The sequence below is a fragment of the Poecilia reticulata genome, chromosome 7 (genome assembly GCF_904066995.2).
Source record: "Poecilia reticulata chromosome 7, P_reticulata-male-v2, whole genome shotgun sequence".
Lineage (NCBI taxonomy): Eukaryota > Metazoa > Chordata > Actinopteri > Cyprinodontiformes > Poeciliidae > Poecilia > Poecilia reticulata.
Genome location: NC_088836.1, coordinates 16,857,753 through 16,885,288, shown reverse-complemented (window position 1 = coordinate 16,885,288; position 27,536 = coordinate 16,857,753). Strand labels below are relative to the sequence as shown.

The 27,536-nt window shown below is 41.8% G+C and overlaps 2 protein-coding genes across 3 annotated transcripts; one reads left to right on the top strand and one right to left on the bottom strand.

Annotated features, from left to right (window-relative positions):
- Positions 1-10: 10 nt before the first annotated feature.
- On the bottom strand, positions 11-27,536 carry wnt10b (wingless-type MMTV integration site family, member 10b). Of its 2 annotated transcripts, none has more exons than XM_008413684.3 (4): positions 25,769-27,536; positions 8,282-8,544; positions 7,680-8,131; positions 11-6,550 (listed from the first exon to the last, which is right to left on the bottom strand). In XM_008413684.3, exons 1-4 carry the CDS (start codon positions 25,810-25,812, stop codon positions 6,050-6,052), a joined length of 1,260 nt encoding a protein of 419 aa, XP_008411906.1. In that variant the 5' UTR covers positions 25,813-27,536; the 3' UTR covers positions 11-6,049. The 2 variants fall into 2 exon arrangements, with proteins under 2 accessions (XP_008411906.1, XP_008411905.1); XM_008413683.3 differs by lacking the exon at positions 25,769-27,536 and adding an exon at positions 9,078-9,331.
- On the top strand, positions 10,885-17,129 carry wnt1 (wingless-type MMTV integration site family, member 1). The gene is made up of 6 exons (XM_008413686.3): positions 10,885-11,422; positions 11,562-11,956; positions 12,132-12,253; positions 14,379-14,632; positions 14,802-15,067; positions 15,152-17,129. Exons 3-6 carry the CDS (start codon positions 12,153-12,155, stop codon positions 15,641-15,643), a joined length of 1,113 nt encoding a protein of 370 aa, XP_008411908.2. The 5' UTR covers positions 10,885-11,422; positions 11,562-11,956; positions 12,132-12,152; the 3' UTR covers positions 15,644-17,129.

Genomic DNA, 27,536 nt, shown 5'->3' with positions numbered 1-27,536 from the left:
GTTTCAGGAATTCATTTTAAAATGTGAAACTTTTATTTGGCTTCTGTTTTTTTTCTCAGAGAGTTATACATTTCCAGTGATTATTTATTTTAAATATTGGAGACATTTTATCACAACATTTTAGTAATGTTCCCTTTTACATAAAGTACTGCATCAGTGCAAGAAGAAAACAGAAAAACAACTAAATTTACTTTTAATTAGCTGCTAGCTTTGCCGCTAATTAATAAAAAACACTTGAAATACATCAGTGCGTGTGTCATTAATTAACATGATTTATGAAGTTCACTTTTTCATTGATTTAATTTATGGAGATGTCACAGTACTTCAATAATAGCCTAATTATGCAATGCTTGTGTAAATATTACACATGGAAGGATGGATGGGTGGGAAAAAAAATCTTACATACATTTTTATTTTACTTTCACCGACCTGTAACATTTTGAAGACTAATTCTAAGTGTTTATTCAGCTTTTACGGCAAAGATAGAACATTTCTCAAACTCATAAAATAAAGACCGTTCGGATCAATAAAACAAATGGTAACATGGTTATTTGTCTTCCCACATTTCAGAAGAAAAAAACTTACCGTGAGCATATCATTAACACACCATCCTCTCAGCGAAAATATGTATTTTTTTGTCTGATTACAGTAGGCTACTCAATGAATTCTAAGTAACATAAAGTCTCCTGGTAAAGCATGCTTAAATAATTAACACAGGAATCATCTTTATGAATAAGTCATTGCCTGACTGTAATTGGATGCCAAGTGATACTTCCTGGCAGAAGCCACTCTCGTGTCACAGATAATAAAAGTGACACAAGAGGCAACAGAACAAAGTGAATTAATATCTGCTTTGGTTTAATCTACTTCAGTCATTGTTTTTGGTGTTTTATCATGCGCCGGATGCTTGTTTATCCACCAGAACCAAAGCAGTGTGATTAAATGACACAACCTGAAACCAGCTCGGCAGCCGTGGGTGAATCCAACATTTGCCTCTCTCCTTCCGCTGTGTTGCGTGTCAGTCAGCGGTCCGGTAAAAGATGTGTTTATCAATTCAGCGGCGAAGGCTGGGGAATCAAAAGGGGAGCAGATGTTTGCAGCTGCGCACCAGATTACGGGGTGGAGTGGATGGTGGGGGAGCAGGCCCGGTTTTGGAGCTCGGCGAGGGTTACAGGGGGGTTACGACGGGCTCGGGTGGCGGCGGGAGAGGTAGGGTGGGGAGTTATGACTTAAAGAAGCCTTTCCTCTGATGTGTCTGCCAGCACGCACCCCAAGCAAATACAATCACAAGAGTCGCTGGTTCTGCTAGCTGAACTAATGAGGGCCTGCACGTTGAGGGCAGGGGCTTTGATGTTCTGGGTAGCTGGCTCCTTGTGTTTTCTCTCCCGCTCTCCTTCTCTGCCTGTCCCACATCAAAAAATGCAAGGGGAGTTGAGAAGCAGATGTTTTGAGGCACATTTTTATACACAGTACAGTTCATTCACCCCATCTCAGTAACTCTGTTTGTCCACTGCTTCTGCATCACCACGGCATGAAGGGCAAGAAGACCTATTCCCCCCACATCTTCATATCCAACTAAACACTCTAAATCGCCTTACTTTATACATATAATCATCGTGTCAGTCAAGGCGGGTGACTTTTATCTCTCCTGACTTCCTCGCTGTGCCTGCCTCTCTTTAATTTCAGCCCAATCTGGATGTCATTACTCAGGGGGGGTGGCTATAGGGGGGGGGGCAGTCTATGTGTTGCTATGCATGTGTCTCTGCAACGACGACGAGGGGGAGAATGGGGAAGAAAGAAAAAGTCCACCCAACCTCTGTCTCACACATGGGAGAAACAGTGACAGGAAATTCCCTTACGCAGCAGCTCCAGGGTGAAATGATAAAGGAATGAAGAAATGCAAACCAGAAATCCAGGCCTTTATCATTCCAAGCCATTTGCAGTCTCCTGCTTATACCTTCCCTGCGTAACCCCTCCACAACTCCCTCAAAAAAAAAAAAAAAAAAAAAGACATAAAAGGGGGAGAGCAGTCAACTCAGCCACTGGCACTGTCATTCCTCTGGAGTCGAGGGATATTTACCAAAGTCCCTACAAACAAAACTTAATTGGCATTAAATCCTATGTGGCAGAAAGGCTTTTCCCAGCAGGCTGAGCACAAAGACAGTTTGGATTATCTAAGATATCCAGGAATGCAGTCATCATAAATCAAGTCCTGTGGCGACATTAGCATTTTGCTACATCCACAGTTCGTGCACGCGCGCATGGTTTTGATTGTGCCGTGTGTATGTGCTTTGACACACACACGTCTTATCCGCCTAGATGCGTCCATTTCTATACGCGTGTTTATATTTTTCGCTCGTCTGTCCCCTCAGCAACAGCCGTGGAGCGTCCCGGGCAGCGAGTGGTTCAACAAGTTACATCCTCGGCTATGAACTCTGGACAGATGATCCCCTCAGATCCTCACGCAGCAAAAGACTGGTATAATCACCACCAACTCTCTGCTTCATCTCGATGCGGCTCTCCAGTAATAAAAGTCATACTTTTAGGGAAACAATATCCTGCGGCTATAAAATGTCCTTCTCTCAGCGTGGAGTGGCCATAAAAAAGTCTCTCACCTCCCAAATCTGCAGTGCATCAAGCTTATCCCCACATTTACACAGTATTAAACACAGACGTGCACGCGCTCAGGCCAACACACACAACCCTGAGCATCACTTCAGGACTAAAGTAGGTCCATCTCTCACTTTGACATGTGGTACATGTGGGAAGAATCTAAAGAGCCCTTAAACAAGTGAAACAGAGAAACCAGGATTATAGTGTGATATAAAAGAAAGCCGACACACATCGCATTGTAGATATACCAAATGGAGACATATTTGTGTCATATTAATCAGAATTAACATTAATTGCTTTTCTAAACCGACGTATCGACTCCTATATATTGACTTTTTGGGAGCGCAAAGATATTGGGAAAACATTTACACGGCGCTGTAAAAATGTTTTCCCCCTGCACAAATGTTTCTGATGATCAAAAACTACTATCGGACAAAGATAATCAGAGTAAAGCCAGAGCAAAATGCAGATTTTCCACCGTTGTTACATCATTGAATTTACTCTGATTAAACCACATTTGAAGGAAAGCTCAGCTCAGTTCCACTAGCCAAGCTAGGTCTGATTATTACCAGACCTGCACAATCAAGAAATCACTTAAACAGTACCTGTCTGATGACACGAAGCAAGCGAAAAGATAAAAACAGAGAAACATCTAAAGACATTAAACAACAGGTAAAAAGTAGAGTTACTGGTATTTATCAGTTTTAAAAGGATTACATATTCCTTGCTAAAGCTTTGGCATTCTAGTGAATCACAGTGAGAGCCATTATCCACAAATTGAGAAAACATGGAACGGTGGTGAACCCGCCTACGAGAGGCTAACCAACAAAAAAAAACTATTAACAACTCATCCAGGAGGCCACAAAATAACCCAGAATCATATGTAATGATATGCATCTGACATTTGCCAAAAACAACAACAACAACAACAAAACATTTAAATTATTCCCAAGATTTTTGTGTGAAACTTTCGTGGCCTGACTAGACAACAGGCAAACTTTCTAAAAGGTGTGCGTCTCATTAAAACTGACATAAGACCAACATTTCAGGAAAACAAGTTCGGTATTAGAAAAATATCATACCAAAAGTCAAACATAGCGGTGAACAGATACACAGTCTCTCTACCCTCCCAAAACCTCTGCCAGATATTAAGATTTTAAAATGGCCTCGTCAAAATCTGGAACTCAATCTGATTGAATTTCTGTGTTGTCAACTTGAACGAATCATTCATGCATGAGAAAATTAACGCAATTCTGCAAAGAGAAGCGGCCTGAACTCCCTTTATTGTGACATAAAAAAAAAAATCAGTGTTTGATGAAAGTTTCATTTGTGAACCAGTTAATAGATTTATCCCTTAAAGAATGAATTCATCATTGATAACTGATCAACTTCTTGGTATCTTTGTCTGACAACACATTTGTATGATGATCTGAAGCCTCTGTAAAGAGGAAGACTCTTTTTCACAGCAGTAATTTTTCCCAACAATCTTTGCTTGACTCTCTACGAAAGACATTTAAACATTTTATGTTATTTCTGGAGAGCGTCCGAAACAAACACCCCATTAGCATTTGACTGATTTAAATTTTAATTATAATGAATTTAAATGAATTTGGTCCAAATGATGTAATGCACATGGACACCTTAAATTTGACCTTTCACCTACAAGAGCTGCTTTTCTCCAGATCCATCGGATGCCCTTGTTGGACCATAGAGGTGGTCTAAGCAAACTCATTCTTGCTGTTGACCTCCTGAAGTCTCCAAACTGTGAGGATTTGAATGATATTAGTGGTTTGATATGATTAAGTTGTTCATCTAAATGTCAAACAGTCCTGGTAAGGTTCCATGTGACTTAGACCGGAAAAAAGGTGTAATTAAAATTGATAATTTTATTCCTTAAGTTAGAAAGCCCAAGGATGTTGGAAATAATGCAAGGTTAGTCACAACTTTTAATTCTAACTAATGAATGAAACCTTATGTGAAGGTTTTTTTTTATTATTCAATGTAACATGTTGTGACATGTTTTAGAAAAATAGTAAACTGAAAACAGACTCAGTTGTGGGTTATAGCTGAAGTGATAATTTGTTGATATTTTGTGAACAAGGTAGCACTTGCTGACAAAATATCAAGTGTCCAACAAGTGTTGGAGTGTTTAAATAAGGAACAGGTTTTATAAAAAGTATTAATCAACTTTTTAACTGACTGCAGTTCTCACACTATCCCAGGCGTATGTCTGATTGGTCAATCTGTCCCTCGTGACGTCTCCTACCCTGGAAGTTTGAGCTCCCAGTGAACTGCAGGAAGGAAGACTTGCTCGACCGAGTCAGAGCAGAATCATCACTCATTACAGATCCAGTTGTGCCAAATATTTTAGCTAGCATGGCAAGCTGTGCAACATTTCTCTCTTTTTTTTTGTAAATCTGTTCAAGATTTAAATTTCCCTCCACTCACCTTGGTTCAAGGCAGCCAATAACCTGGGGCAAAGCAGTCAGCATGAGAGTTTCAGAGTGACATCCCAGCTAAAACCAAAGCAATTTCCCCGTCAGCCCACCTGAAATATGGCAGTGAGCGAATAAGCAAAACTCTTGAGCTTTTTGACAAAGCTATTGTAGTGTCTTTGTTTTTATGTTTGTTTTGTGTGACTGATATTTAGATTAAAGGTTAATTCTATGGTGATTGTATTCATTTAGTGTTGATTCCTAGTAAAAAACTGATAATTGCATACATAAATGTCTTCTTGTGACTTTTTATATGATGCTGATCACTCAATGGAAGGATCAAGAGTGTGTCCCTAATCCCTGATTTTAAGATAATGAGACTGTTTTTGAACCACTGTATTGGAAATGTGGCTGAGATTTCTTTTAATACAGAAAGATACAAATAAGAGCTAATTAAATTGTATCATGTAGCACTGTGTGAGTTTTGGAATCAAAAATATCCATGATTAGTATATACTAATATATAAGATGTTAAGATCCCGAAACCTTACATTCATCTTTCAGATAATGTTGGCAGTTCCCTTTTCTGTCATTCGCTAAAACCAACACTAAACACTCTGAAACAATAATCATATTAACAAATCGTGCATTTACAAATATACATTCACGCAATAAAATACACAGCTACTGTACAACAAGACGAACAAGAAAGCAAAGACTGAAACTTTAGCGCCCCTCTGCTGTTTCTCCAGTTTTCTGTGGGGTAGAAACACTGGAGTGTGGGCCCTCTTCATGGCTGAGAGGGTAGGGTCTAAACAGGCCATGGCAAGACAAATGACATGAGTCACCTCTTCAATCTCTGACTTGGCATTTTGGGATCACAGCAGCTATGCAGAGAAAATAGATCCCAGATGATGGACTTAAAAAAACACACACACAAAATGAGGGGGATAAACAGATTCTCAAGAGTAGTTGCACAAAGAGCAAAACAAAAGCTGGATCTACTTGCACACATTCACCCACTCTGTGAGGCGACACTCCTCGCACAGAACGTAGCAGCACCAGTGAAATCGACAATTGCAACGCTCGCTGCGAGTCTGCCGTAGGATGTTGTGCCCGCGGCCGCAGCACAGCGAGCTGCAGCTGTCTGTGCTGTAGCTCGTTTTGTTGCAGATGCGTCCCTGCGTACCTGGAGAATCTATCGAAGCATCGCGCTCGCAGAAATCGGGCGACTTCTCAAAATACACCAGCTCCCTGGACATGCTTCTGCGGCGTCCTCCACTGAAACCCCCAGCGCTTCTGCGGGCACTGTTCTCTGTTCGAGGGTTGAAGACGCCATTGTTTTTGTTCTGGGAGTTGACGAAGATGGCCGACAAGAACTTTTCCTTGAGCAGAGATCCAACAACGCGGAACTCTGGAGAAACGTACCAGCAGGTCTTGAACTGACAGCTCCCTGATGTGCCGTGACATTTGCACTTCCTTGTCATGTTGTCAGTCACTATCTGCAAAGAAAGATGAATTATTTCAACCAAATTAACAGCAACTGGCACCATGTTTATACAGTGTCTTTCTAAAATATTGCTACTCTGGATCCATATATCTTATCGGAATGTGCTACACAACTCAAAATGGGGCACAATTCAAATGGAAGGAGAACAATACATGGTTTCTAAATTATTTTACACACAAAAACTTGTAAAGTGTGGCCTGGATTTGTAGTAACCTCTTGAGTCACTACTTTTGTAGAGTGTCTTCACCAACTCTTATTTGGATTTAGGCTTAAAAATTGACTGGACCATTTAAACTCATGGATATGCTTTGGCATAACCAATCCATTGTAGCTCAGCCTTAATGTTAAGGGTGGTTATCCTCTGGGAAGACGAACCTCCATTTCAATCTCAAGTCTTTTGCAGGTTTTTAACAGGTTTTTGTAAAGGATTGTGCTTCATTTAGCTCCAGAGTGTTTCGTGCTAACAGTGTAGTGTTGTTTTTAGCCCATGTGTACACAACATTTTTCAATTTTGCTCTCATTTGACTAGAACACCTTATTGGAAAATGTTTTGGTGGATTCTAAATGACTTGCATCAAACTTTGAACATGATTTCTTTAGGCTGTTTTTCCATCAATTCTTGCCTTGACAAAATAGTTGTAATCTAGACAGATTCTCCAACCTGAGCTGTGGATCTCGACATCTCCTCCAGAGTTACCATTCACTTCTTGACTGCTCCCCTCATTACTGCTCTTCCTTCCTGCCTGTACCATACTCCATTTGTTTTTTTGATAGCCAATCAAACTGTGCTCTGTGAGATGCCAATATCTTGACGTATTATTACTGTTATTATGTAACTTAACCCTGTTTAGACTTCTGCACAACTTTATCCCTGATCTGTCTGGTGTGTTTCTTAATACCACAGTCACTAATTTGACTGGATTTTACTTATCAAAGTAAAGTTCTTTTGAGAAAAAGCTTGGAAAAACTATATACACTTGTCCTTCCGTTTGAAAAGTATGCATTGCTTCATGTTAGATTGTCACATAAAATCGTCACATTGAAGCGTGGGAGTTGAGCGAGGCAAAATGTGAAAAAGTTCAAGGGCTACGACTGCTGGTATGAATAAGCACATCACTCACCTGTCGCCCTACGCGGTTGTTATGTATCCTCATGCGCGCATAGATGTCCCTTGGAGAGCCACGGGAATCAAGCCAGTCTCTTGAAAAACGGTCCCCAAACCGCAAGTCATGACTGCAGCCCCCCCACATCCAGGTGTCCTGCATAGAGCTTAAGTCATCTGATAAAGGCTTGAGCATGGCAGACGTGTGGGCGGAGTGTAGGTCGGACGGTAGATTCCCATGGTGCCCATTTAGATCTGAGGGTAATGATTTGGTCATGCCGATGCCTACCCCGCCCTTCTGCAGAGTCTGCAGCTGCAGCTGTGTGAGTTTCAGCCGGATCTTGTCATCGTCCTGGCGACGTTTGGCCTCACAGCTGCACCCCCGCAGCTTGCCCATACTGCAGGCAGAGGCCACAGAGTGAGCCACACCCGCTGCCAACAAGGCCAGGGAGAAGGCACTCTCGCGAAAACCTGGGGTTCCCAATGAGAACACAGACACACACGCAAACACACAGATGAAATTGAGAAACAGTGTTAATCTAAATGTGTCGTTCACGTGTCAAAGCAACTCGAGACTCTGAGTTGCTTTGACACTTGTGTAAGCTTCTCTGAACCTCTCACCCCTGCTGAGGATGGTGCTGTGGTGAGGCAGCTTCCCGAAGCTTTCCAGCGAGGAGCAGTTCCATCGCTGGTCGCGCAGCTGGTGCTGGCACTCGTGGATGGCCACCTGGATGCCCTGCAGGGCGGATGCCGTCACGTCGGGACTACGCATACACATCCGCATCTGACGTTTGCTGAGGCCTACCAGTCTCAGGCACACGGAGTGAGGGGTTAGAACTGGATCTCCTGCCACCTTCAGGCTAAGGATGTCATTACATAGCACCCTGCAGGGAAGAGAGAGGTTGGTGGGATTTGTCATCAGAGCTGGTCAGGAGTTCATCAGACACATCCAGAGAATGTGGCAGTGGGAGGGTGATCTGAATACTAAGAAGGCTCTAAACAAAACAAAACAAAACAAAAAAAAACAGCAAAGATTTCAACTTGCTATTCTACAAAATGAAATACATTTATGGGATGTGTTGTATAAACTGTAGGAAACAGAAACATTTTATGTGCTTTGGTGTTAGTCGCTCTGTGTTGGTTGCAGCAGAAATATAGTTCTAGATAAACAACACAATTAAAAATAATCAAAAACAGATTAAACCACACGATAAGATTTATAATTGAACAGCTCAGACGTACAAACAGACTGCCAAACAATGATTCATGTTATTCTAATATTAGCCTGCAAAATCAAATCCAGATGTATCACCTTTTAAATGAATAGCTATAGTTTTATATATATACATAATACAGCAAACATACGAACATCCCGCAAAAGCAAGTCCACTCTCCAGGAACTCTCAAGTGCACTTACGTTAACGCAGGTGACATAAGTGCTGTTGCCAAAATCAGGAATTGATTCCAACGGAGTTTGCTTGATAGCTCCATTTTGTTAAGCGTCTGTCGCGACGGGACATTAAAACTCTGATAATAAGCCACCTATAGTTAAATAAGAATATTACAAAAATAAAATAAAAATAAAAAATAGGTAGGGAAAATGCGTGGAGTATTATCGATGTGGCGCCAAACGAGCGAGTAGTGAAGACGGAGAAGAGACGAGCTCGGGGGCGAGAGTACACTGGAGAAGGGGGGTGGGGGGAAGAGGGGTTAGGGGAGGGGAGTGGATGCCTCTACAGGCGACTGTTTGCAAAATATTAGCCAATATGATTGTCATACTGCTGGAGATAGCGGTCATTCTTGAGGGCGTAAACGAGATGTCTCCAAACTTTTACGCGCGGGCGCTCTCCAAGCAAAAGGGTCTGAAGCTTACTGAGAGCTCTCAGAATAATGTTTTTCTACATGATTTGGATTTAAAGTCAAATGTCCTAAATTTGATTTTATGCTTATGTTGCAGATCAGGCCTCTCCTTTTCAATTAACAGAGATGGGAGATTTTAGTCTTAAAATTGTGTTATTTGTTTTTGATTTTTTTTTTTTTTTTTTTTAATGAACGGGGGAGGGTAGAGCTGCTGCTCCTTCCACTGTACGACAGGGAGGCAGCAGCAGGCAAGCGGCTCTGCTCAGAGACCCTCCAACAATACTGATTTTAGTCATGCGCCCCCCCCCCCTCCATCCCCCCTCCATCCCATACCTCCCACCTCCATCAGAGCGGCTGTTCCTCGTTGTTGGGCTTGAAACAACGTCACTCTCGCCAATGCAGCCATCAGCTGTATAAGCATAGATGCACATGCATACATTTCAAGCGACAGATCGGACTCCTGTCAGCTTGCGGCGCACGTATAAGAGGCTTAATCGTTCACCAAAGTGTATCTGGAAGAGAGGAAATTTAGACTTTCTCAAGACATTTTCCTCAAAACGAAAAGCATAATCCAGTCTGCTAAGCATCAACACGCGGATCATTTGTGTCGATTCGGTATCAGTCGCTGTTCTGGCCTATCCAAATAGAGCATAATAAAGCGTGCACGCCAGCTACTTTCATAAAATTAAGTTAAAACCCCCCCATCGAACACGGTTCGCTTAGTGACACCAATTCATCTAATCTCCTTCCATTCCCTAAGCTGCAGCAATGAAAAGTGCATTAGCATTCTGCCTTGGTGTGTATATCTAAGTGGCTTAAAAAGTGATTTGAAGTTGATTTGTATATAAAAGGCTCCCTTTATCCGGATTGAAGCTCTAATCTGCTCGGTGTCGCATGACTGCTCCAGGAAACCCCTTTGAGCACCTTCATATATATAAAGCTGGGGTATAAACGTGGGGATGGCTGTCATTAAAGCTTTTTTCTCTCTCTCTCTCTCTCTCTCTCTCTCTCTCTCTCTCTCTCCTTTACTTACCCACTTCCTTTTACTGTCATCCAAAAGGTATGAGAGAAAGTCGAAGAGAACGGAAGGGAGAGAGAGGGAGAGAGAGGGTTGATGCAGATCAGTCGAACATGCAAATCAGCAGACACATGTCACATAATGAAACATTCGTTTCAAAATACGGTGTTTTGGGGACATTTAGATTCCCTCCAAGTCATGTAGTTTGATGGAGATGCCGCAAAGTGGCTCAAGCTGTGATTACACTGCGCTACTCATGCGTCGAGGGAGGTCTGCAAGCCAGATGTTAAGGCTGGTTCCTTTTTTTTATATATATATCCTTACTCGTCCCACCCCCCCCCCCCCCACCCCCCTTTACCCTGCTTCATCATGCATCAAACTTCTGATTGGAGGCCATATTTCATCTGTGCCGCGTTTTGAAAAAATATTTAAGTAGCCCAGCAGGCAGTATGAGTAATAGGACAACCGCGAGGGTGTTACTGTTTCAATCAGCATTCACGTCGCCTTGTGCGCGCTCTTTAAGGAGAGGCGATGATAGTTTTATTGGCCCCCATAAAAGGCACTTCCAGAAAAATATTAATTACGAGAAGAAAAAAATAAACCCGGACTTTTTTTTTTTTTTTTAAGTCGGGAAGGAGAGGTGAAGCCGTAGCTTCGCTGTGCCGGGTGCGTGTTTTAGAAGAAGGACTGCAGAGAGGAGGAGATGCGGTTATAGGGGAGTAGGCAGCTCAAAGGGCAGTTTCAGATGGCTCATATTCCGCTGTAACTGTACAGCGCGGTGATAGAGGCAAAGCCGGAGCAGCAAAGCGGACGCACTCGCAGCATCAACACATCAGACCGGGCACTTCCAGCGAGCGCGCGCGCAGTACCATTCAGGAAACGCCGTGAGACGCACACTTTTCCAAAGGATGACCGTGATATTTCACAAGTAATATGTGCAACACTGATGTGGACTTTTTTTTCTTTTCTCTTTTTTTTTTTTTTTTTTTTACAAAAAACTCCTCCTTTCTCTTCTCTGCTCAGTTGTGTTTCCTCATTCATTGTGCGCCCCTATGAAGAGCATTAACTATCCCTCCCTCCAATCCTATTGAAAAGGCAGCGAGGAAAAGAAAAAAAACAGAGGGAGATGAGAGCAGCAAATCCCTTTTTTATTCTTCTCGTAGCGCTCAATAAGAGAAGAATGTGTTGCCTATCAGTCACCGAGGGGATCAAATCTTCGGGACTGTCCCACGCGTTCAGTGCGCCTCGCAAAGCATCACTGAGATAGACAGAGTGAAGAGGACAGCAGCAGCAGCAGCAGCAGCAGCAGCAGCAGCAGCATCCTGCCTGGACACTTCACATCATTCAGGGAACCTGTCTCCACTCAGGATCCATCTAAGTCAATTAGGACTGCCGGCATCTCGCATATCTTCTCGTCGGTGAGCATTTGTGACTTTGCAAGCAGTTGTGCAGATAATTAAACAAACCGATTATTAATTATTATTATTATTATTATTATTATTATTATTATTATTATTATTATTATTATTATTATTATTATTATTAAACGATGCTTTCTTGTTGCGCTTGTGAATTTTGACATTTCCCGTCCAGCATGTTTGAACCGAAGCCACGATGAGGAGTCTGGCTCTGCTGTTGGGAGTGAAAGCCGCCTGCATCCTCCTGGTGTCTTCGCTTTCCCGCACAGGGGCCGTGAACAACAGCGGCCGGTGGTGGTGAGTGCAGCAGACGGGGCATCCCCTCCTTCGGGTGGCTCAGCAGCCTCTGCAGCATCGCCGGCTGCCTTGCATCAACACTTTGTATGCGTTTTTTTTTTTTTTTTTTTACTGGGTTACCACAGTTCTCCGTTGCATGCTCGAGATAATCTGTTTGTGTTGGAACGGTTCACAACTTCTGTAGAGTTTTTTTTTCTTTAAGAGACGAGAGAGAGAGAGAGAAATAGAGAGGGAAAGGGGAGAAACCGCATGGTAATACGACTTGTGGGATTTTAGCTTTCTTTTCCAAATTGCTCCACTTCGGCTCAAAGATTCATCATTAAGATTTAATTTACAGTTCGTTAAATAAACAATTTAGATATAATAATTATTACAGCTTTTTAATTTCTCCCCTTCCCTCGTTTTCTGGCTCCGATTTTTTGCGAGAACGTGTCTGACGTTTTTTTCCACCGCAATGTGGAATAAATTAAAAATGTATTTATTTCATAGCTGAGAGGAATCCTATATGAGGTCTTGTTCAGCTGTCTCCAAATTCCTCTGCCCATATAACTGCGACCTCAAACTAACACAGTGAGCCGCACTTTATTTTAAAGGCCTGTATATAAAGATATCAATATATATATACATAAATAAATTCCGATTTGCATGGTTTAGAGTACTTTCTTGCTTGACTAAAAAAACAAACAAAAAAAAAAACAGCAATATGAAGGCTGGGCGTGTTGAAGTGGGCGATTTGACGAAAACATTTTTTGCGGCGTTAGATTAGTTGAGAATTCAAATATTTAAAATGCCAGCTAAACTCCAAGAAAAAAAAAGAAGGAAATCAAAGCAATGGAAAGAGTAAAATATTTCTCCAAAATAGGGATTGTTGTTATTATTTATGATCCCAGGCCTCACCGCAATAGGTCAGCCCCTCCGAGGAGGCCAAGACTCGCCCGATTTTTCTTTAACTTTCTCCCGGATGATAATACTCATCAGGTGACATGATCATTACAGGGGTCCAAGTTGGCAGAAGGCACACATAAAAAAAAAGAAACCTAACAGGAGAGAAAGTCGAAAATTAGAATGCGCACTGAAACATCCAGAATGTTCCGACATTTGAGCACCAAAAGGGTTGAGGCGTTGAGAGGCTGCTGCTCCGGGCTGAAACTGGCCCGAAACCGAGGAAACATTAGTGGCAACCCCCCCCCCCCCCACAAATATTAAACATTATACGATTAAAACGATAGATAGATAGATAGATAGATAGATAGATAGATAGATAGATAGATAGATAGATAGATAGATAGATAGATAGATAGATAGATAGATAGATAGATAGATAGATAGATAGATAGATAGATAGATAGATAGATAGATAGATAGATAGATAGATAGATAGATAGATAGATAGATAGATAGATAGATAGATAGATAGATAGATAGATAGATAGATCATGATGTGATTCATGTGATTCACAAAGAAGTCTAAAACGTGCATTCTGACTCAGAGCCTGAATGTTTCCTTGTGGTGTTAGAATACATGTGTCACTGCTTATTGTTGTAGCACAAAATGCACACTGTAATTTCAAAGGCACCACACTACCCATGAGATCTCTGTTGACATCCATGTGAGAGTTCAGAGTAGGGGTGGGCAACAATGTGGCTGTAAGATTTTACCACAAGATTCTGTGGTTTTTATTGCAATGATGATAAAAGTGATGATAAAACGTTCATCACAGTCTGCCGACAGTAAATCTATTGTCTGTCTAAATGTTCTGAAGGCAAAACTTACTTTTTACTATCACAGATTAAATATAGTACAACTGTGCACACAATAAATGCATCTAATCATATTTTTATGCAGTATTTATTGATAGTCATTTCTGGACCAGTGAAAAGAAATCATGATCCCTCAAAGTAACAATCAAAACCATACATACAAGTTTTTCTCCCTGGAGGTAAATTGATCGGTTACAGTTGATGCGTTTTGGCCCAAATTAATTAATTCTTATTACAGTACAGTTATTTCTGACATTACAAATAAACACTAGAACTGTCAATGCCTAGCTTGGAGGGTCAACAGGATGCACATGACTGAAGAGGCAGCTACTGCCCTCTGATTTCCTTCCTGTCTTCATCTCAGGGGAATAGTCAATGTGGCTTCCTCGTCCAACCTCCTCACCAACTCCAAGAGTGTGCAGTTGGTCCTGGATCCCAGCCTGGCCCTCCTGAGTCGTCGCCAGCGCTGGCTGATTCGCCAGAATCCTGGCATTCTGCACGCCATCGCTGCAGGGCTGCACACAGCCATAAAGGAGTGCAAGTGGCAGTTCCGCAACCGCCGCTGGAACTGCCCAACCACCTACAGTCCAGCCATTTTTGGCAAAATTGTCAATCGTGGTGAGTCTTTCTTGTCTCTCTCCTCAGGGTATATTTGGGCAGCCCTAAGCAGGACACTTTGTGAACATTTACTCATAAATACTTTCCAACTTTCAGTTAAAAGGGGGGAAAAAATCATTATCTGAAATGTTGTGTAAGTTCTTAATGGAGAGTTTTGGTGCTTATTCAGGTTGCAGAGAGACTGCGTTTGTGTTTGCCATCACCAGCGCTGGAGTGACTCATGCTGTGGCCCGATCCTGCTCAGAAGGGGCTATTGAGTCGTGTACATGTGATTATCGGCGCAGAGGCCCTGGAGGCCCAGATTGGCACTGGGGTGGCTGCAGTGACAATGTGGACTTTGGCAACATGTTCAGCCGTGAGTTTGTGGACTCCAGTGAGAGGGGCAGAGATCTGCGATACCTCACCAACCTGCACAACAACGAGGCCGGAAGAATGGTAACAAATGAATGGTTACAGTTCGATGCAACAGATTTGCATCAGATAGTTTGGTGATTTATGTTCTGGTTCTTCTCTCAACAGACCGTCTCCTCAGAGATGCGTCAGGAGTGTAAGTGCCATGGCATGTCTGGCTCCTGCACAGTGCGGACCTGTTGGATGCGCCTACCCAGTTTCCGCACGGTGGGAGATTTCCTGAAGGAACGCTTTGACGGCGCGTCCAGAGTCATTTATGCCAACAAGGGCAGCAACCGTGCCTCTCACCGAGCCGAGCCCAGACATTTGGAGCCAGAAAACCCAGCTCACAAACCCCCGTCTTCCATGGACTTGGTCTACTTTGAGAAATCGCCAAACTTTTGCTCTTACAATGGCAAAACTGGCACGTTGGGAACCTCTGGAAGAACATGCAACAGCTCGTCTCCAGGCCTGGATGGTTGCGAGCTGCTGTGCTGCGGACGTGGATTTAAGACTCAAACTGAGAGCGTGACTGAACGTTGCCACTGCACGTTCCACTGGTGCTGTCATGTCAGCTGCCTGAACTGCACCAGCACACGAACGTTACATCAGTGTCTATGATTGAAGTTGGAACATTTGAGTTAATATTTGGGCATGAATTGGAGACAAAGATAGAACTTTTCTTTTTTTAAAAAATGTTAAATCAAAGCAGGTTGTTGCTTTAGAGAACATGAGGCTCTCAAGTTAAGATGTTTGGAAGAGGGTATGAAAGTTTAAATCCAGGTAAAATGACAAAAAGAAAATTTTTCTGGCACAAAAATCCTACCCGTGTCTCAGAAGGACAAAGTAAAGCACACGTGTATGAACAGGGTATCAAAGGAACACAGGTGCTTACAATTTTTAACCATTTTTTTTAGCAAATATTTGAACACAACAAATATTTATGTTGAAGGGAAATCCCCGCACCACGCTGAGAATAGCATGGAAATAAAAGGATTTAGTGAACAGATTGCTGCAACCATCAACTAATGTCCAAGTGGGAAGCAGGGCCGTGTTTCACAGATGTTTCTGAAGCCACAGAGCAGAGAGCTACAAATATGTTCTCCTATTACCAGGCAAGGAGCACTCTCGACTCCGCTTGTTTACGTAGAGCTTGGATGCTCCCTACCACTTCTAATTTCCCTCCAAGTCCCTTCGCTTCTTTAGATTTCTCTGTTTCTTGAATCCCTGAAAAAAAGATTTGCCACTTGAATGCTTGACCAGCAAAAATGCTGGCAAATTCACAGTGAGTCACCAGACAACTACATTATTTGAATGTATTATGAATACACTGAATATTGTGCTAAATTTTGCATCAGTATTGAGGAATGATAAAGCTGGCAAAAAAACAAGCAGCGACTTAAGGAAAAGGAAGTATCCAGCATGACTCAATCTAGGCTTAACGTAGTTAAAATTGGTAAAATTATTATGTTTAAAAAGTGTAGCTAATATTTTTTCAAATAATAAAACTACTATGAAGACAGTCATCGTGTGTATCAGCTAAGAAAACCAAAAGGATGTAAGTGGTGGTGGTTCTTGGGTGAGCACCTCTTACTGCTGCTCCGCAAATGGATAACATGCAGAAAACATGTAACCTTGTCGGTCACCCCATCCCTTTTAATTTCACCCTGGCCCGTACCACAAACTGCCACTGGATGTAGGTATTAAAATAGCAAAATATATTTATAAAAGTGGGGCTTGTGTATTTGCCAAATGATTTATTTGCCCATCGGTGACTGGACAACATGGAGTCAATTCAGGATATGTTTAGAGGTATTTTTTCCCCTTTTTAGTTAATATAGCTGACAAAAGTTAACTCTTGCTAGAACCAGAAAATTTTATTTTTCTGCTAAGAAAACACTTGTTTGTTTTGGTCATGCACTGAATATTTACTTTTTTTTATGAGTGTAAATACAAATATTTATTTTTGATGATTTTTATACTGTTATAGAATATTGTCAGAACAGTCTCTTTTTAGATTTCAATCCAAAAATCTTTGATTCTAGTTGTTTTTTGGGGGGGGTTTCTTACTGTATGATAGACAAATAAAGGTTATATTTTCAATTAAGCCAGCTCTTCTGAATGTGTCTGAGATGCTGTTAATGTCTGATATTCGTTCTGTTTTGTGTAAGAAGTTTGACAATGGAGAAAGTGAACACATAAGCTGGTCCCTGGGTGTCCTTTGCTTAATCCTATTACCACTGCCAAAGCAGCCTCTTTCTGCAGACTCACAAAGCATCCCTGCATCTGTGCTCTGAAGCGCAGAGACAGGCTCTGCTTATCCAGCCACATAACTCTTATCTCATACAGTATATGGATGTAGATTGAAGGCATTTGCTTCATTTGCCTAATGTCTGAAAGGGGGGAAAAAACGGAATAATAACAACAATAAAAAAAAAAGATAACTAGAGTCCTTTTCAGGACTTTGGCAACATAACTAACCACAGAAACTTGGAGAGATTTGTAGTCTTTAACTAGGAGCAGTCTGAGAGCAAGCAGGGTTTCTGAGAGGATGTCAAATAGGATGCACGCAGAACCACGCAAAAAATGGCAATTATAAAAACAATTAAAGCTCCGCGGAGCCTCAAGCGGCCCGAGCAGCCAAGCGCCGCTCCGGCCTATAGCCACCGCGGGGGACCCAGCACCGCCGCCCGCCTGCCACCGCGTACCCTTTCGCACAGTTGAGGCGCGCCTCCGCCAGGCAGTTCGAACCGTTCACTTCGGCATTGTTCCCTTAGGACACACCACAAATTTGGAGCAGATCGGTCGATGTAGAGGAGATATTGATGATGGGATAGTCTAGGGGGCGCTGTCGAGTAAAATCACAATTCAAAGCCGTTGGGCTCTTTCGCATTGAGCACAGGTCAAACGTATCCAGATTTGTGCCAATCGGAAGATGCGTGTGTGATTCAGAGACAGTTGTATGCATATGGCGGAGGACAGCCAGTTGGCCACGCCCCCATGACTCAGAGTTCATCCTCACAGTTCCTCATCAGGTCATATAATGTCAGGTGTTAGAAGATTAATTCCATATGTATTACTCAGTAAAAATGAGACATACAGTACAAAAAACACGTGACTTCCTGTAAAAAGTGGGCGGAGCTAAGGTTACGTCATCATCTGACCATGAGAATGTAATGAGGGTGGGTCAGTAGTGAGACATAGGAAGTCTGAAGCAGCCGTGACCTTGTATGTGGAAGTTATGTCACTTTGATGTTTTATGGTGCATAGTAAAAGTTTTGCACTTAGCCACGCCCATATGCTTTCACATACAAAAATTCCTGTGATAACTTTAGACCTTTAATGTCTCGACTCTCTACTTACTGAGTTTGAAGTCTGTATGTCAAACGCTGTAGGAGGAGTTCGATCAAATATGCCGTCTCTGAAAAACAGCAAATGGCGGATTTAATCCAAAATGGCCGACTTTCTGTTGGGTTTGGACCATGGCTCCAAGAGGCTTTTTTGTAGGTCCTGACACGATACACAAGTGTACCAAGTTTCATAATTCTAGGTTAAACAATGGCTTGGGGCTGATTATTTAAAATCTTCAAGGGGGCGCTGTTGAGACATTAGGCCACGCCCACAAAAAATCACACTGGATTCCTGTCGAGGGGCCCACAAGGATCAAACCTAGTGAGTTTGGTGCAGCTGGGCTTTAAACTGTGGAATTCAAGGCCAAACGTAAGGAGACGGCGTTAAAGGTCACTTCGCCACGCCACCACGCCCACCTGCTGCATCCAAACCAAACGGGGTTGGACATCCTGACACACCAACATGTCTTCTGTCTGTGGACACAGTTTCATGTTGATTAGGTGAAAGGGGTCAGATAGTGAACGTTCGCAGTAAAACATGACACTTCCTGTTCTAAGGGGGCGTGGCTTAGGTAATTTCAAAATTTCACAACTGGGTGTTGTAGGTCATCCAAAGGTGATCACACACATAAAGTTTGGTTGCTCTGTGACTTTCATTGTAGGAGATATAACAGTTTATGACTTTCTGGTACGTCGGTGAACTTTGACCCCTGGAACGACCCCTTCAACATGCTCGAAAACTCACAAATTTGATAACTTTGAATCGGCCATGCCTTATGAACAATCTGACCGAGTTTGAAGCCGATCGATCGAAATCCCTAGGAGGAGTTCGATCAAATGCGACGTGTGTAAACGGCCAAAATGGGCTCAAAATCGGAACTTCAATCCAAAATGGCCGACTTCCTAGGACAGATGCACTATGACATTAATTGTAAATTCAGAGTGTCTTGGGGAGCTCTACAACTGTACCAAATTTCAAGTCTCTACGATAAAGTAAGTGAATAGGAAAGGGTCTTTTGAAAGTTGCTAGGGGGCGCCCTTGAGCCGTTTCTCATGCGATTTTTGCGAGGACCTTAAAATACGTAAATTTCACACGGGCTCTATGCGCCTGCCAAGTTTGGTGAGTTTTTGAATATGATAAAGCCCCCAAAAAGCCAATTCATTTGGCACAAGAAAAATAATAATAAACAGCACGATTACAATAGGCCTTCGCAGCGCTTAGCTGCTCGGGCCTAATTAAGAATTTGATCAACTGGTCAAGTTGGGAAATTTTCAACAACACATTTCAGCAAACACAGAAAAATTCCAAGAATAAGCAACATAAAAAGAAAGATTATTTGATAAAACTTTACTACAAAAATGTGAACACCTGCCAGACCGTGAATAAGCTACTGATTGAAAAGATGAGTAGAAACGACAAAGGTAATCTAAATTTGACAAAAAAATTAAGTATATTGCAAAATTATTTACACTCCTTGATTTTTGTTCCACACAGTATAGCAGATTAAATGATGTTACTTGATAAAAACAAGCAACTGTTGTTTTGTATAAAGATTTTCTAGCCACAGGCTAATTTGAAAATCAAAGTCCTTGATTGAACCTTTAAAAAAAACAAACAGTAAAATTAGAAATTAAGAATTCCCATCACACACACATACACAGGAATATTTCAGCATATATGGTGAAATTCTTATGCATAATCTTATGCATAATTATTATCTGTCACAATACTTATGTGACAGATAATGACATTGTTTTTAGAATTCTTCTCAAACATTTAATTTCCCTTTGGGATTAATAAAATATTTTCAGATCCATCCATTTTCTGTACATCCTTGTCCCTAATCTCCAACGAGACGTTTCGGGCGAGAGGCGGGGTACACCCTGGACAGGTCACCAGTCTACCAACATGCACACACACACACCTAAGGAGAATTTTAGAGAGACCAGTTAACCTAACAGTCATGTTTTTGGACTGTGGGAGGAAGCTGGAGTACCCAGAGAGAACCCAGGCATGCACAGGGAGAACATGCAAACTCCATGCCGAAAGACCCTGGGCCGGGAATTAAACTCAGGACCTTCTTGCTGCAAGGCAACAGCGTTATCAACTGTGCCACTGTGCAGCCAATTATTTGAATCTTCAAAGATTGCAGCAGTTCCTAAATTAAGTTTAGGTTTGGATTTCAACCAGCTGAAGATCCTTTGATCTAAACTATTCCATTACAAATTCCTCCAATACTTGCCTCTATCCAGCTTCCTCCATGTTCCCAAAACAGCTGGCTGCTGTAAAAAGCACATGATAGATGGTGGTGGCACATGATGCTGCCACCACCGTCCACCACTCTGGAGATGGTGACTTCAGAGTCATGAGCAGTGTTGGTTCTCCACCATAGATACCTTTTGGGCATGTAGCCCAAAAAGTTTGTTAAATTTTTTTATCTGCCCTGACCAGAGCTTCTTCTTCCATTTAATTGATGTGTTCCCTCTATGGCTTGTGGCAAAACTTAGGTTGAGGGTTATGTCTTTGTAGGCTTGCAGTTGTTCCATACACTTTATTTTGAAATTATTGATTAGACTGTTCTCTGTTTTATAACTGAACACTGATTTAAAGGTTTCACAAGTATGTTATGTTTTGTGTTGGTTTGTCTCCTAAAATCCCAATAAATTACACTGAAGCTTGTGGTTTCTAATATGACAACGTTTGAAAAAGTTCAATGAGTGAGAATACTCTTGCAAGGCATTGTAAAAAGCAATGAAGGATGGAAAGTATTAAAACCCAATGAAATAAAGTGATAGTTAAAAACCGAGTGAAAGCAGAGTTCACACCCCTGCCAAGAGAGTAAGGTGGGAGAGTTGTTAGAGACGGTGATTGGAGGGGGTGCTGCCTGTGGGAGTGCTGAGGAGTCAGTGATAATTAGCTCAATTAGTGACAAAGGCAGTGTAATAAATACCGACTTAGTGTCTGGGTCCCTGCTGGCCTCTCCTTGCACAGCCTGCGATGTGGCCCTGGCCTGACGGACAATTCATTAAACTGACAAAATACCCCACCGTCCAGGCGTGACGCAGCGAGTTAGCCCCCTACATGCCCGGCTCATTGTTCTAATTGTCTGGGCTGGAGTCACTTTGTGGCCGCCTCCTCTTTCACCCGCCCTGCGTTCACGCTCTGCCTTCAGAAAAACCCATGGAGTTAAAGCCCCTACCTTACTCTGCAAGTAGGTGATCGGCAGGTTGGGAAAAAAACCAGTAAGCGCTCCTTGGGGTGGGGCTGCTGGGGGTTGGGGGGGAGGCAGTGGGATTAGCGAATGGAGGTTGCCTGGGAGTGCTGAGAGCAGCACTGATCGGAATGTAGGAGAGATGAGTCCAGAAGCTCGGATGCAGGACAAAGCGAGAGTTAATAAGGAAAGATTGAAGGGGCTGGCGACAATGGGCCGCCACCCGAGTCGAGATGAAATTGCTTCCGAGGATTATTGGGAAAGGGTGTGAGCATTGTAGGGTTTTTGTGTGAGTACGAGCTTGCTTGGCCATTTGTGTGTTTGTGATTATGTGTATGTGTGCTCAGGGGAAAGGGGCGGGGGTGCGGGATTGATCGCTGCCCCTCTGGTTGGGGAGCAGGAGACCGAGGGAGGCTAACCGGCTGTTCCCACAGTCTGCTCTGCAGCAGCCACCTTTGACACACGGGGCTGCCAGGCGGCAAGCAGGCAGCCATGGTGAGAAGGGCACAAACAGGAACAACAGCCCGCTCTAAACAAAAGTCACTTGCTTTGGCGACCAAGAGAGAGACGCAAACCGGAGTGGGGGGCCTGGAGACAGCGCAAAATTATATGATTGAGTCCTATTTTGGTTTTGGACACATACAGCGCCTGTTTTGCCAATATCTCATGGTAACATCTTGCTGACACCCAGATACAGGCTTCTCATGAATGGAATATGTCCTGTATCAAATTATTTTATTTGGTCACGGGGCTTACCCGGTAATACATATTCAATTTCTTGTCACAATAAATCTATTCTCTATAATATCCTGACCTTGCAAAAAAAAAAAAAGTGCACGCTAAACGGTCCAGGCTGAAGAAGCAAATGTGCCAGTTAAGTAACTAACTTAACCACAGGCATAGGGCGGTATTAGATTCTCACAGTATGATAAAAAAAAAATTCCACGGTTTCACTGTATCACAGGATTTACACAAAAATGTAAAAATTGCTCATCGAATTGCTTTCATTCAAAACAGAAATGCGCCACAGGCAAAAGTAAAGGTGTATCGATTTCAATGTTGTTGTAGTTGTTGGTAATTTCATTATCAATTTAATTACTGCAGCCATGGATTTTAGTTTTATTTCATTGTACATTTGTGCCTCCACCTACAAAATGGCCCATTCAACAACACAAAACAAACAAACCAAAAATATAGTGTATATAATGACAAGGATACTTCATAAGTAAATAGTTAATTGTATACAACATTACATTACTTTGCTTTTTATAGAACAACAATGGTATCCTAACAAGCTAATATTAGCTGAGTAGTCGGTCAAACTGTCTGTACTTAACAAACCTGGTGCTTTAGAGGCTCACCGCTTGCAATCAACAGTAGTTACAGCCTTAGGAAGAATTGTGTGTGCTGCTTTCTGTACTTTTTTCAAGACTGGAAATATTTCTAAACAGCTGAATTTATCTTTGTGAGCAAAGAAAAAGTGCAGAAGATGTCTCAGAGGGAGATGAAAAACGTATTTCTCTTTCTCCACCATCTCATTAAAAAAATGTCATTGTAGGACGAACTATCAAAAGACATGAACTTAGATTAAGTAGCTCGAGAACCATCATAATGAAAAAGATGTCCACTAAAAGAGTAATTTGCTTTTACTTTTTTCTTTAAATTGCTCAACAGGTCAGTTAATTGTGGAAAAGAGATTTCTCCACAGGTGGAGTGTGTGTTAATGAAAGAATCATAAAGAACTTGCGTCTACGTTTAGGTCACAACATATTTTTTGTACGGGTTGAGACAGACAACGAGGCATTGGCTTGATGTCTGAGCTGCTGAACCAACAATTTATGTGATCCTAGCACTCAGTTATAGGCCAAGCTCCAATTAATTGGGGTATTGTTATGGTATGAACATCTTTAAAATGCTTGTGTAACAATATGAGGAATTTTGCTTGGTGCCACTAAGAGACCACAGAGTTATTATGTACTAAGATATGTATTTACAGCCTCATCTCACACACACACATAGTTGAAAAGGAATTCCAATGAAATGCTTGAACTGACTTCTGCCAAAGTTGCAGAAAAGTGGATCAACAACAACCTCCGTAATTCGGAGATGACGTTGCTAGTATGAAAGTTGGTGCGCATACACTGAGGAGTGCGTGTGTGTAGATGGCAGCTGGGAAGCAGGCACGGTCCAGCACAATCCTTCCCCTAGCAACTGACCTTGTTGGCAGATGGTAGTTCCAGAGCAACAGCCACCCAGCATCACAATGGCCGTCAACTCCTAACATCTCCATCACTTTATCATCCACCGCCCTGCCACAGCAGAGAGAAGTTACATTCATGTCCGAAGGTGGACGCAGGTCTTTTTTTTTTCTTTTTCAAATTGGTTAAGATTTGAAAAATGAAAAAGATGAGAGTTTTTGGGAAGACAGAACACTCGCTGTCTGCAACCCTTCAGACACTCTCAAACCGCTGTTTTCCATTGTTGGGTTTTCTGCACATAGTGAATCAGGGTGGGAATGTGGAGAGACCACTCGACCACAGTGAGCAATCAGTACGATGTCTGTGGTCAGGCTCTGTGCCCCTATGGAGGGAGATGGAGAGCGAGGCCTGCACTTAGAAGGTGGGAGGGAAATAAATCGCCCACTTTGCATGCGTGTGTGCGAGAGAGAAAGAGACATACCAGCACTCCTCGCACATGAATAAAGATGTTTCCCTGTGCATCCGGCTGCATGTGAACACACTACCGACTGTGAATGGAGGGATAATATATTTATATAAGCTGTCAACACCTCACACTGATGCAGACACGACCTCTGAGTAGTCTTGGCCTGATGGGCTCTTCGTTGTTGGCACATTTTTTGTTGATATTAAATACCTTTCTCAACCTCAAGACCTCACCACAAGATCTCGACCTCAAACACCTCTCTGCCAAGAATCAGCTAGCTAAACACCTAAAGGATGTTGTCTAACACAGTTATCTTTAAAAGTGGGATTTCGAACAGTTAAATTTGCTATAATAAGGAAATAGGAGGAGGCAGGTTATGTCCATTCTTTCTCTAGTTTGGATGAACAAAGTGCACTCTGGAAAATATTTTATTAAAAATGAGAACGAGCAGATTCAAAGATTTCTGAGTGGCATCCTCTATTCAAAGAATTCCAAACTTAACGTCGCTGTTTTTTTGTGTGTTTTTTTTCCTTGGTGAGTTTGAACAGAGCACAGCTTCCCCTGATGTCATTGAAATCAGCCTTTTGGGGGGCAGTCTGGCAGGGAATGCTCTTTGACTGAGAAACTATTAGGAGACTTTAAGTTGTGAAAGAGTAACAACATTTACCCTCGAGGGCAATACTGTATGCTTTCTAGCTGCTTTTGTGTGTGAATCTGAGCGAATTCAGGCACATGAAACCAAATGTTTACATGTACTCTATGAGTACTCTATGAAAGTACACATAGTTTTTCCCCCTTTATAGTCCGACATTAAGTGAGAGCAAACTTTCCTGTTCTATGTGTTTCATTTGCTAAATGCAGACTAATGAAGATATTTTTTCTCCACTTTCTTCAAATTCAGATCTTTAAATACAATTTCTTAGTATTTAATTGAATTGTCTTTAAACTGTGTGACTTGGGTCAAACATTTTAGGTGTCCTTCCACAAGCTTCTAACATTCATTTGCTGGAGGTTTGGCCCATTCCTCCTGACAGAAATGGTGTATCCAGACTAGCTTGTTGGCTAGTTTGGTGGTCATTGCCATTTGTGCCCAGTTTCTAACTTTCTGACTGATGTCCTGAGATGTTGTTTTAGTATTCCCACAAAATTATATTAGACTGCTATCTCTTTTGTGGGGTGAAAAAGTACCACTCTTTACAATACTGTCATCCCCTTAGTTTACAATCAGGATGGTGTTCTCAGGCTTGTAGACATTCCTCTATTTCTTCCAAATACAATTGTTGTTATGGCCGAATGCAATAATGTTAAGTTTTTTAAGAGTGTAGAACAAGTAAAAATAAATAATAAGAATAATAATAATAAGAAGAAGTTTGTTCCCTTGTAAATAAGTGAATATTCTACGCTGTTTCTGAAAGACTCGAATCAATGTTTAGATTCACTTAACGGGGCAGTATTATGTAAAATAGACTTTTTGGAGCTTTACATCTTGTCATAATGTTACTGCCGCATCAAAAACATACCTGGAGTGTCGCCTTGAGTCTTTCGTGGATTTTGATAAATCCATTAGTCTCCCGTGGCAACCATCTAGCTGTACAAAAACGGCAGGAGGGACCGAAGGCGCATCTCCTCCTCTTTTCTAGACTCAACTCCCCCTCAGTTTCCAAGCTACCGAGCTTCTGCGTCACAGCCCTCCCTCCCCCGAGTCTTCCCCACTCAGCTCCTTCCAGCTAGCTAGCATAAATTAGCAAGCACCTGGTGGAGCTTCATATCAGCTGAGCTCATTGTATAAGCTACTTATCAGTGCCATGATGATATAAAAAAAACGTTGTTAAAGGTTTAATAGAGGAGTGTTATTGTGACGACTTTCGGAAGGCGGAGTTTCAGAACGAGCAGGAGTTTTTAAAGAGACAGAGGCCCAATTTCAAGGAGTTAAATTATTAAGTGAAATTTCTTCTAACATCGTTACTTGATTATGCTATAAAATGGCATTATGTGCCTAGAAAACACACAATACTACCACTTTGTATTTATTCCTCTTTCAGATTCAGTGAGTCATCTTCACCAAGTCTAGGTCCCTAAATACTTTGAGTTGCTCCTGTGTCATTAGCTGAGTCTCCATTTGTGTTAACAGATATACCTAATAAAGTGGAAAGTGAGTGAATGTAGTGCAACAGCAAAGTTGGAAGCAGAGTTAAGTTTCTTTTATTTTTGCTCAATTTTTCTTCAGGGACATATAGACAACACAACTATTTGGAAATGTTTAAGACAAATGTATATTTTTAGAGATGGGTTTAAACAATCGAAGGTGCAGTAAAAATGCGAAGATTTTCATATTTATTCCTCGGTGCAAGTACATTTTTTTTTTCTTCTAGATACCAGTGATCCTCCACTCCACCTTCATCTCAACACCATGTTTCTACTCAGCAGGCCAAAAGGCAAAAACCACAGACTGGCTGTAGAACAAATCTTTCATGTTTTCCAAAGCTGCCACTTAATGGCTCTGGTCAGTTCTGCTGCTAACATAGCAGTTTGCCAAGAAAATGTTCACCAATGGACTTCAAGAGGCTTGTAAATAACCCGATTGCCTAAAATCTGTTACGTTTGTTGTTGGAACTGACTGTACTTTTTGTGACCACTATATGCTAAAATACTCAACAAAATATTGCGTTTTCAAACAGTATGTCAAATGGGAATCATCTTTTGCAGTTGTGTGCACAGCGGACGGTCTGCCAAAGAGCTGTTGAAGGGATGAAAACCTTCAGAGCTGTGCTGACATTAAGTTCTGTAAGATTCTAAATCATTTTACATTCCTTTCCTTCTCTGTGCCCATTACTTGAAAATCCACTAGAACCTTATGACAACCTGTTGAGGTAACTGACTCTTTGGAGAGAGTGTGTCAAACTGCACATTATGACCAGAGAACCAGAAACGGGAAGAGCAAGAGCATGAAGAAAGGGGATTACTGAAAAAAGATGCCTGCTCACCTGGAACCTCACTCATTCTAAACCCCTAGATGATTTGATTTTCACTCTCAAAGTGTTAAACATCTCATAGTATTACACACGATTCCTGTGTTTTGCAGGTCAAAATTATATTATTTACCACGCTTGAGTGTTTTGAAAGTATTAACAAAACATTTGGTTAAGAACATGAGATACTTTTACAGAATCTACATGGATGGAGGCAACATTGAGGCAATCAAAATTGGAATAAGATGTAAAAAAATAAAAATAATAAAAATACATACATATTTATTCATGCTTCTCCAGATCTGGAAAATATTTGATT